The sequence below is a fragment of the Ochlerotatus camptorhynchus genome, unplaced genomic scaffold (genome assembly GCF_037179485.1).
Source record: "Ochlerotatus camptorhynchus isolate MF236.1 unplaced genomic scaffold, CSIRO-AGI_Acam_v1.1 ptg000284l, whole genome shotgun sequence".
NCBI lineage: Eukaryota > Metazoa > Arthropoda > Insecta > Diptera > Culicidae > Ochlerotatus > Ochlerotatus camptorhynchus.
Genome location: NW_027040773.1, coordinates 5,289,853 through 5,302,062, shown reverse-complemented (window position 1 = coordinate 5,302,062; position 12,210 = coordinate 5,289,853). Strand labels below are relative to the sequence as shown.

Genomic DNA, 12,210 nt, shown 5'->3' with positions numbered 1-12,210 from the left:
TCGTTGGTGCGACCTATTTTGGAGTAGTCGACGGTCATGTGGTCTCTATACTACCAAAATGAAACCATGCGCTATTCAACGGAAGTTCATCCGATATGCTTTAAGGCATTTTCCCTGGAATTTCGTTACAAATCTGCCTAGCTACGAAAGCCGTCGAATGCTTATCAACTTAGAGCTTTTAGATGCGAGACGTAACGTAGCAATGGTGAGCTCGTTCAGAGAAACATTGACTGTTCTACACTGCTGAGTAGTATCGACATCAATACCCGCCGCCGTAATCTACGATCGCATGCCTTCCTGAACAACCGCCGCAGGATGTGCCGCATCTTTAACGGATGCTACAATGTATTTGACTTCAACGTCAGGGGATTAGAAATAAGTGGAATTTCAAGATAATTTTATGTTAATTTGTCTAGAATAAGTATACTGTCATTGGGGTGAATATTTTACCGGTTGACCATAACATAAATAAATAAATAAATAAATAATGATCGAGACTGGTGAAAAGTAAGCTTTGTTGTGAAGTTGATTTTACCATTACAGAGTTTGGTAAGTGCGTGATGGTATATTATTATGATGCTTATTAGACGAATCCTGGGAAAGCATGATCCTCGTCGTCAGAGAAACCTTTGAAATCCAGGATGTTCAGTTGTTCATCGCTACTTGATTCGCTAAGTGTATCTTCCGAGTCTTCGTATTCTGATTCTGACATTTCAGTGAACCATCTTTTCGCTTCTTTCTACATCCTGCCTTGCGCTGATTTTTCATGTGAAACATGGACTTCCAATGTTCTTCTTCTCCTGGATCCCATACTGTAGGCTTTCCTGATAAGCTGTTTTGATGGTTCTGTTTTTATGAAAATAAAATGATGTTTTATCCCTCTATCATAGATATATGTTGATCCAACGTGCAGATAGTTAATATCGTTGTGTTCTTCAAAACTTCATCCTCTTGATCTAAAGAAAAGAAAATCGTCACTCGTTCAAGCCAAATTCAAAGGTTGCACCTGTGTGATGTCGCATTCCAAAGGTTTTGAACTAAAATCCACATGGGACTGTTATGCTTTTATGGGCAGCAAAAGAGAAAGTTGTTCACGGAACCGAATTTTGTTCATTTAAATCAAAAATAAAAATGTTCATTCTATAAACATATGAATAATTCAAAATAAATTAAAACCATGTTTGCAACAAAGATATATATGTTTGAATCAAAGTCAGAAGCATGTTTATTTCAACAATATAGAATGTGGGTAAACGATTTTTATCGTGCCGTGCATTTTTTCCTTCTTGTTTACATTCGGAAAAAAATGCCGCAGCTTTGCCAATCAACTAAAAACGACCCGCAACAAAACCGAAGTCATGGATGCGGAAACCCACCTAGGTAAGTATCTTAACAAAGGGAAACGAAAATCCGAAATGGATTTTGAATCTATTCCGGAACCTCCAGACCCCTCCCCCCCCCTGAAAAAGTCATTTCTTCCTGTTTGCTTCGAGCTTTTGTCTTTGATCTTCTCTCCTGCCACAAACAGATCCGAAACATGCTCCTCATTTACACCTGCCTTGTGTTCTTTGGTCTTTCCGAATTGCTCCAACTTCATCCGCTCATTTTCCATTCGCTTCGAAACTTCAGTAAGCTTTATCATATTCACACAATCCTGACTCGACTGATTAATTTGTTGGATCAATTTCTTACTAAAATCAGTGCTGCATTCATCCTCCTTCCTTACCGAACTCAACGGTTTCTCATCATCCTCATCTTCTTCCGATTCCTGCATTTCCAATCCTACATTGCAACGAGCATTGCAATCAAACTGAATTCAGGATCTTCCTGCAGATCGTTTTTTCATCTATTGGCAATCCTTTTTTCTGCTGTATCTTACATTCAAATGCTAATATAATTTAAAATTAAGTATGTTTCTTTCAAACATAAGTAGCATGTTTAAAATAAACATATTTATTTTTGTTCGCATTGTTGTCAAACCAAAAAAAATATTCACGTTTATTTTCAACACGAATATTTTTAAATAAACGTAAAATTATTTTTATTTTAAACATTAATATTACATGACTTCAAACATGGAATACGTTTGAAATAAACCTTGTTTATTTTTGTGGCCAGAACAAACTGAGTTTACGTTTAAATTTACCTCAAATATTTTTGTTTCAACGATAAATTTTTCTGCATGTTCAATTCAAAAGTTCTTGGGAGCGTCCGTTTATGTACAATTAAGGAAGCAATATCGGGCAATAAACGAACAGCGATTAGTGGAAAAGCAGCTTGAAATCCGCATGTTTCTCCTGAAAACCGAGCAGAAGGTCGATTTTTTTTTCGATTCGTCATTTGGTGTGGAACTGCGCAAGTCGAAAATTTAATCTTTTGGGCTAAGAACGGCCTTTCCAGGAAAATCGGCAGAAATTTTCGGGAATGTTTAAATTAGCTTCTGAAGGAAGCCGAAAAAACTTCCAGAAAAAAAAGATAAAGGTTCTTCTGGAGGAAGTGTGGAGAAATACCTTATAAGTTTCTAGAAAAATATTGAGACACTTCCGGAAAAACCGGCGGCACATCCAGAGGATGCCAGAAAGTTTTCGGAAATCGGGAGAAAATTCCAGAAGAAGCTCAGAAAAACCTTCCAACAGAAGTATAAATAAAACCTCCAAAGGAAGCTGATGGCGAAACTTCCAGAGGAAGACAAAAGAAACTTCTGGGAGAATTGATACTTCGGGTTGAAGTTTACAGCGACTTCCTGTAGAAGACGGAAGAAACTTCCTAAGCTAGTTTGGAAGAAAGTCAGAAGCTTCTTCCGGGGAAGCCAGACGGCTTTCGTGACAATCGAAAGAAGCCTCTAGGGGAGGTTAGGAATACAATTCCGGAAGAAAGAGATTTCTGGGGGATGTCGAAAGAAAATTCCGGGGGAAATCGGTAGAATCGTCTAGGGAAAGTTAGCATAATGTTCCGCGGGAAATTGAAAAAAAATGGCCAGAGAAGACCGAAGAGCATTTCGAGCGAAGTCAGAAGAAGCTTTCGGAGGAAGCCGAAATAACTTTCCAGGAGGAATCGAAAAATGACTTACGGTGGAAGAAAATTCCTGGGAAGCTGGAAGAAAAATCCAAGGGAAGAATAAATTAATTTCAGAATGTTAACAAATTAACATTCTGATGGACCTTTGTGGTCACCAGTGTTGGAAAAATATCAAAAAATCAAATCTCACCAACGCCCAAGATCACGCTTGATTTTCGTAGACAAAAATTAACAAGCAAACAACTTTGGTTGATTTTGCAAGCTGTGATATCGCAGCTCGGAATATCAAGCTAACAAAACTCACCAACTGCAAATCTCAACAAACTGTGGTGAGATTGAGTTTAATGATTTTTGCTTTACACGCAAATGCAACCGAAACTTCCATAACGGCTTGCAGCAGTCCCTTCGCGTCTGCCATCGGTGAAGATTAAAAAGAGATAGGAAACTATGCTTTCTCTTTCTAAGAAAACGATGTGCAATGGAATCATTTTTGTGTCGAGTCAACTCTCAACTTGATGGTTGCACGTTGTGAATAGTCTCCCAATATCAAAGGAGCTTGTAAAATCAATATCAAGCATGATATTTTGTTCCAATATCACGTGTGATATTGCGAGCCCATGAGAGCAGAAAAATATCAATTGATTTCTGGTGGTCACCTAAAAGATAAACGTATTTCCCGATTCCCATGAATGAGCCATCAGCTATTTCGCGATTAGTAGCCAAAAACGGCTATAAAATGGAAACACTAGCATAAGAAAATTTTAAAGAGGAATAAGTTTTGAGCAAAAAAAAATAAAATAAAAAATAAAAATAAAAGATAAGATAGTTTTCTCTGACTTTTTTGGATTATTAAAAAATCGGTATTAATCGGCATAGAATTTCAAAAATAGGTATTCTGAGGAGTCTTATCTGTATATCGGTATCAAGCTCAAAAATCGGTACAAACATTCAAAAAAAAAGGCGGGATCTTTTATGAAAACTCTATGAATTTCAAGAACATTTTGAATTTTTGTTTTGTTAGTTCCATTATTTAAATTGCGGAAACCTTCAAGAAAATCTGAGAATTTCAAGTACTTTCCAAGTATGTCAAGGAAGATCCGAAAACTTCAGGGTTGTAGTTAGAACTTAAAGTTCGTCTGTGCAGAAACTTTAAGTTCAGGTTTCTAGAAGCAATCCAATAAATTCAGGAAAATTTCAGTTCTTTAGTGGTCTACGGGTTTCTAAAACATCAATTAAAGATTTTAAGGGAAGTAACGTGACTTTTCGGGCAGTTCTGAGAACTTCAAGATAGTTCCAAGAATATCAGGAATCTGGCGTGAATTTCAGGAATTATATGAGAGCTTCAAATAAATTTCTAGAGCTATAAAGCAAGAAAATAGAGAGAGAGAGAAAGAGATATTAAGAAGTTTCAAAAATCAAAAATATTCCAGATAACATCAGTTTTATTTAAGCATTCCGCCAACAACCCAATTTCTTTACTTCATGATTCCAATCTACCCTTCGCCTGCGCAAACAAATCGTTGTCTAAAATGCCGTATCTCAGCCGTGTTTCAACGAATGTATGAAAATACAAATATTTTGCAAAGTACCACGAGATCCTCGCCAGATATGAAATTACTTCCTTGAGCAGATGTTCAGGAATACAAAATCCCATTCCCAATTAATAGTTTTAACTTAAAGTGCATTGCATTTTGCAAATCATTTGAAATTTCAACTTTGTAGAACATTGAATAAAAATTGAAAAACAAAAATAAAAAGTTATGGTAAAAAACGTTTTTTTGGGGGAGATAGAAAATTTTCGTCTTGGACAAAGTTTCTTAAAACGACTTCATCTACAATGATTCCATAGATATTCATCAATTTTAACAACATAAACTTTTTTTTTTGGGTTTATACCTCCCTTAAGCAAAAATGTTCACTACTCAAATAAAGTAAAAATTAAAAAGCATTAGGTCAGCTCCAATACTTGCTTTTTTAACTTGCTTTTTTTTTGCTGTAAGTTGTTATAAACTGCCTATAATCCCACACTGTTCTAAAACATCATCCTCTGTTCGAATGAAACCTCAGACCATTTAAATCAAAACATCCAAATCGCTTTTTTCGAATGATAGCTGCAATCGGATGACGGTTGTTTTGTAATCAGATGATGCTTGTCTCGAATACAGGCCTCAGTTGAAATAACTAATGCTCTCTGTAGAATGATTGTCATTCCAAATTGAAATCTATATGGTATTGGCTTTGCCTGGTAACGCAAATCATCCATAACAATGATGCAAATAATTCTATCGAACGCCATTTGCTGATCTGAGCTGACAAACGAGGTGGAAACATAGTCATAGCTATCAGAGGTGGTACGAATATTGGTAAAGCGTGGAAATCGAAGATTGTCTATTTCGTGGTGGAGAAAGTTTCCTCTACTAACAAACGATTTTTGTAGCCATGTTGGAGTGTCTGTTCATGGCATTCAATATGGAAATGAAAACAATCGAATTTTAAATCTAATTTATAGCATTTTAAAGTCATCCTATTCTTAAATTGTTGTCCTCTGAGCGCTGTATGTTGTGCAGCTAATTTTCAAATAAATATCAACCTTTATTTCGATGACAGTCATATGGATGATTATCAGCTGATGATGAATTGAACCATAAAGCAATCATCCGAAATACGAAAGCATATTGTTAAAGAGCTCGAGCAATGCAATAATCATTCAAAGCATATCAGTCCAGATGGAAGAAGTACACGAATCGAAAATTAATTATTTTATTCATCATACATCTTTGGCATAACATCAGCCTTATACATCCCATAAGACAAACCACATAGGTCCTATAAGGATGTACAAACGGTATGTGTTATCATTTATACATTTCATTTGACACATGATCTGTTGATTAGTTATACATTTTATGAATAATCAGCAATAGAAATTAATTAAAAAGTATAAGGGGATTTCTTTCCGCTACATGTGAGTCATTTCCCCTATATATCAAAGTATGGCGTTAAATTTTAACATTTCAAAACCGTCGAAAATCACATGGGACAGTTATGTATCCACCGGCAGAATACAAAATAAATGCCTAATATATTCAAATAAAAAATATATTCAATATAAATACCTAATAAATATTACTGTTAACAAACAGTTTTTGGGGAAAACTTTGATGCCGCTCATTAAAGGTTCGCTTGGCACGTACCAGGCCCTTCGAGTTCTAAATTCGGCACTGCTTGAATTTTGTCGAAGACAACAAATCAAGAAGACTGGCAACTCTTCCATTTTCTCATACGAACGCTATGAGACAGGTACAATCGCGTCATCTGCCGTTCAAAGATAAATGCTTCGAACGAATTTGATAGCAAAGATTATATCCTCAGACGAAGGGTGTGTGTATTTGCTCATTTTACTATGCGTTGCTTCCACCTTCACTCAAGCGCAGCGCTACTGTATCTGTCGCTTGGATTCTGGCAAAGTTGTCAGTCTTCTTGATTTGTTGTCTTCGATTTTGTGCATCATCGTATATCCAGTGAGCTTATTTGCTTCGTACGAGCAGGTGACACTGAAATTTTTGTTTTCTTATAATTATTGTCGCAGCTTGCAAGGACTGTGATCCAAAAATATCGAACAAGTTTCATAACGGCAAAATTTATTCACTGATTTCAATAATTTCGTTCAATATATATTCCGCTTTATTATAACTACTAAATTATCAAAGTAAGAAGCAACACGCTGCAGTGTGTAACATGTGTAAAATGTTGGTAACGATAGGCAATTTCCATATTATCTAGTTAAATTTGACCGTGATCTCTCGACTGAACTGCTAGCACTTGAACCCTTGCTTCCACCGCTGCTGCCGCTGGATGGCTGGGACTGGGCTGAGTTTGCTGGTTTGATACGGCTTCGATTCAGTGAACACATGGGTGGCCCGGTTGGCGGCAGTGGACTCCTACATCTATTTTTCGGACCTAGCGACTTACCCTCAAGCAGCATTCCGTAACCATATGGCGCTAACCGGGGTATCTCAATCGAATGGATACACTCAAACTGACCAGTACCGGCTCGTTTATCATTAGTATTATCAATCACAACTGTATTAGAAAAAATGTAAGAGGATACCAATTTAAAAATATATCAACACCGCACAGCACTCACCTTTTACTAGATCCTCCAAAACTGCTGGGCAGATAACTTCGGTTACTTCGGTTGATGGTGACAAATCCGGGCTAGAGTTGATTTCGATGAGCATCGTCCGGAAGTTCTCCGTCACCATGAAATCAGCCCCGTACAGTTCAAACATGTTCCTCTCCATCTTCATCCCATCCAGGCTGGCAGCGACTATCGAAAGGACATTCTTTTTCATATCTGGATAGATTTTTCGCTCCCAATAGTAGCCTTTGCCCAGCGATTGCAAATACTGCTGGAACTGTCTGCTGGACCACATGTTGCAGGCGGGCAGTATAGTTCCCGGCTTCCGACCAGTTCCGGCGTAATTTTTCTGAATGGAGTAGTTGGTCAGATGGATGGATTCGTTGAAGTCTTCCAAATTGAATTCGCGGGAACTAAACCGAAGATAGCAGTCACGATACATCCATACCTTCAGCTGATTACTGGTGAACGTGATGAGAAAATACTGTCGAATGTCGAATTTGGTGTTGTGGACCAGAAGTGGTTTCTCTGTAATGGAGAAGGAAGGGTTTCTTTTAAATTAGTGCCAAGGTACAGTCGGGTAAATTATTCAGCTGTAATGTAATGTAATGTGTAACATTGACTTTACAATGACAAAAACGAAATTAAAGCAATATTTTAATTCCTCGCATAACGTCAGCTAGAAGTAATGTTTTAACTTGTTCTCAAGACATATTATAAAAAATATATAACATAGCTCTTAAGACAACAATTGTAGAACGGTCTACACTGATTGACGACAAATAAATAAATAAATAAATAAACAAAGATTCAATAGTCAATTTGTCGAACTCGCCCTCGCAAAAACCATCAGGTGACACATTTTCGTTTGAATCTTTCTTTATAAAAGCAGAGACGGCTATTTGAAAATACACTCTTGAATTGATATAAAAGAGTAATTCGAGATTTGGGAGTAATTGCTCGACGCACTCTCACCTCTTCCACGGTCCAGTTCCAAATGGACGAGTGGACGTTCCAAAAACCGTCACATCAAATCGTGATCATAGTATTTAACGACCTTTTCAAACGACATATCTCATCAACTACCATCATGAGCCGATTGAAACTCTATCTCTTTCTCACTCATACCGTTTGATTTAACTGTCTATCTATGTCTTCAATCTATTTCTGGTGCGTTGCTTTTTTACGAGAGAGATTGGTTCGGATTCGAACCTTGAACTTTACAACGAGTCTCACAAACCAGTGTATACCAGTATACCAGTGATTTTCAGCGATTTAAATTTGGTGTATACACACCAAATTTTGAATTCGTCTTCCAGCAAAACTATTTTTTACTGGATACCAGCAACGCTTTGTGTTGGAAATCAGTAAACGTATTTGTATTGCTGAAAACCAGTAAAATATGCAAGTGCTATCTGTCAGTTGGACTTATACTTTTTCACGTGAATCACAAGTTGGTAAACAGTTGTTAAAGTCAGGTGACAATATTATTCATACAGTATTTAGTTATTTTCTGCAAACATTCATCTTTGAGAGTGGTAAGATCCTCAGTAAGTCAAAATAAACTCTATTATGATTTTTTTTTTCAGATGCTGTCTAAAGCAGTTCCAGAAATGATCACTGACAGTTTCCTTACCTGTGGAGTTGATCCATCATATAAATTGTGTTAATCCCAAATAACATCAATCAACCATGCCCGTATAATAAATACGCTGTATTATGAATAAATACAAAAAAAAAACGTCTCTTGTAAATCAATAATATATATATACATTTATTAAAACAAATAAACAAAACAAAACAATGCTGAAAGTACAGCTGTTGATAAAAATAATTGCTGAAAATCCAGTAAAGTAACTGTCAAGCTGGATTGCTGAAAGGTCAACAAAGTTCATTTTGCTGGATGGATTGCTGGAAATCCAGCTCGGTGAAATCCAGCAAAAAATTGCTGATTTTCAGCGATTTAAATTTGGTGTGTACGTTTCCAATGGCGATTTAAAATGAATTTTGGAGGTATTTTGTATTAGAAATATTCACAGGGAGAAATAGGCGGAGAAAACAAAATACAATTCGGCAGCAGGGATTTGAACCTAAATTATCTTGCAACCCTTGCTAGAAGCCAGCATTTCACATGACTTTTATTTTTGATTCGATTTACGTACAAAATAATAATTGATTGCATCGCAATATTTTGCACATTTCTTCTAATCTAATCTAACACCAACACAGCCAGTTCTTAAAAGCATTCGGAAAATGATATATATTCCTACATCATTTTTGTTGTCTATTTGATATATGTTTCACATTGAAACGGCCAGGCCTACTGTGCAGCATTTAAGGGACAAGATGATTCAGAAGACATCGGGCCTGTTTAAATCGAAGATTTAAATACGATGCTTTAGAAACCAATAAATGGATGAAACGTAGATATCTCGTACCGTACGTTCCGATTTTGGTAATTATATGATTGATTGGTCGTTGGCAGCATCAAAGCTAGAAAGGTTCAGTGATGCTCCATTTTCTTCTGACGGTTGGGGCATGAGCACTAACTCTTGTCCTAGCCTTTTATGACTTATGGCTATAGCGCCATTACTCGCTTTCTGAAAAGAGAAGAAGGAAAGGAAAAGGAGAAGGACAAAGGGAAAAGGATTATGTGAAATCTATGAGCCTAAACAATATTTTTGAAATATGCATTATAGAAATGCATAACGGCGCGGTGGTCACTACCTAAGTCTTGTCACTATTATCAAGTCATTAAAGTAACAAGAACTAAAATGTGATCCTTTGGTTACTGGAAAATCCTGATTCCCTAGTTAAAAGTTGTCACGACTAGGGTTCGGTGGTAGATCTTTACCAGTAACGCACCACAAAAAGGTGATCTCCCAACGTTATTGATTTGAAAAGATAAAAAAATTCAAAACGGAACGAACTCACTAAGTTTATCCAATTGAACCTGATGGCTGCCTAACATGTGTTGCTGTAGAAGTCCAAATTGTAGGCGAAGCTTTACGAAGATAAACATGAACTGGTCCGGTTTATGGTAGTTGCGCGGAATGTCTTCCTTCGATTTGAGGTAAACAAATGTTCGGATGTATGTAGTCGATTTTTGATGTGCATTGGCAAGCCTTTTCGTGGCCAATAGTCAGGTTCAACGCTGCGATTCGACGAATGATGGGACGCCTCGTGAAGGTTCTACTTGGCTTCGGAACAGCTCCTCAGCGGCTCTAATGTTGGCCTATTGATCTAAGACTGGGCCCATCGCTAAAAATCTGTCATCGTGTCATGGATACAACCTCTTACTTTTTTTTCCTTGATTTGTTTTCCGTCGATCTTGTATTCCGTGCTGAGCACCAATGCTACCGACGCCAGCTCACACACCTGGACTCTACCTATCGACCCATCAACTCATGAACCGGGGACCAACAGCTTTACTTCCTTTCCGAAGAAAGGTAGGATCAGAGATGTTATGCCTCAGAACATCCCGGCGGTGCCGACTTGGATTGTACCCAGGCTAAAATTTTAAGTTATATGGTATAATAGTTAAAAAGTTACATATGTTTATGTGTGTGCCATTTTCCACGTATACTTTAGGGTTCACATGCATGAGGAAAAATTTAAATTTTATCTAGATCACGGAGTTGTGAACAAAAATACGATTGATCCCGTCATCATCAATGGATTACCGTAAGCTGTCAGTAAGCATTAATCTCACAACTACGGAAATTAGGGCGCCAGCTTCCTAAGAGCAAAGTTATTCAAAAAAAAAAGGGTTTAAAATCTAAACCTGAGATCTAATTTTCAGCCTACCAAGCACAACCCGCACTTTACCTTTTTTTCAAACGGATTTTCACATCTAATGGATTGTTTCACTTTTAAATTTATTTACCTTTCCATATATACCGTTTAACTTGATTAAGAGTCAGCAAATTGTTTATATTTTGTTAAAATTACAACACTGCTTTTTGATTCCAAATTCAGCCTACGAGTTTTAATTTCGTACAAATACATTGGATGGCGCTTTTTATTTATTTTGACGTAGAACTATGTATTTGTCGACTATACTGGGGTGCAAATCAAAAAAATATGTGTGGTGAAATAGTGTTAGGTTTTGAACGCTTGTAACTTTGTCATTTATAAATGAAAATAAAATCCAAATACGCCAATCGATAGGATATTACATTACAAATCTGCTGAAATAAATATTGTTTTCAATTTTCCACAAAAAACATTTGAAAAATGTTCAAATGATAATTTTATCTCTGTTTTCATGAAATAAACGATTTTCCCTAACCCAGTCATCATAATCGAGTACCATTTGGTTGCACATCGTTCTGCTTGAACCTGAAGAAGATATAAAACAGCGCTGATGTCGTGCTTTTGCTCATTACCGCTTCGGACGGCGTGGCATTTGGTCCTGTAACAAGCAGGACCAAGTCAGCGGCTAAAGATGGACGGCGTGATCACCTTTCACAATTAGGAATGGGCCTTGGGTCCCGTTTCACTAAACCGAAACGCGGAAAAGTTACATGTGCCAAACCGGTTCATGAGTTGATGGGTCGATAGGTAGGGTCCAGGTGAAGGAGCTGCCTCCCTGGCGTCGGTAGCAGTGCTGTAAATTTTCATATCATTCGATTGAAGATGAACCACTACAACCATTCAATCAATTCTGTGTAAACGAATTCTCACATGACCATAATTTGAAGAGCCCCTTTTTCATTCGAAGTTCATTGTCACTGTCAATTGAGTCACTCAGTATCATTTGATATACGACAGTGGAGTATGGAAGAAATCCAGGAAAATGGTCCCGAACAGACAAGTCGACCCGATGTCGGATCAATGTAAGGCTAATTTAAGGTCGATGTCGACCCAATGTCGTGTTAATGTCGGGTCAATTTTGGGTTTATGTCGGGTCAACATCGGGTTGGGGTTTGATAGAAGTCAGGTTGGTGTCGGGTTGGCTTAGCTTTTTCGCCGGAATGTCGACCAGAGCTCCGTTTGTGTGTAGGTTACACTCAATCGAATGATATATAGCGTTTCTCAAATGAGAATGA

At 37.3% G+C, this 12,210-nt stretch overlaps 1 protein-coding gene across 1 annotated transcript in view; it reads right to left on the bottom strand.

Moving 5' to 3' along the window:
• Positions 1 to 6,694: 6,694 nt before the first annotated feature.
• The window catches only part of LOC135706546 (tubulin glycylase 3B-like), a 28,797-nt gene continuing 23,281 nt past the window's right edge, over positions 6,695 to 12,210 (bottom strand). The window contains exons 2-3 of the mRNA XM_065228186.1: positions 7,166 to 7,687; positions 6,695 to 7,101 (exon numbers count right to left, since the gene is read on the bottom strand). Coding sequence (XP_065084258.1) covers positions 6,794 to 7,101; positions 7,166 to 7,687 — 830 coding nt within the window. The 3' untranslated portion in view covers positions 6,695 to 6,793. The remainder of the gene's footprint in view (positions 7,102 to 7,165; positions 7,688 to 12,210) is intronic.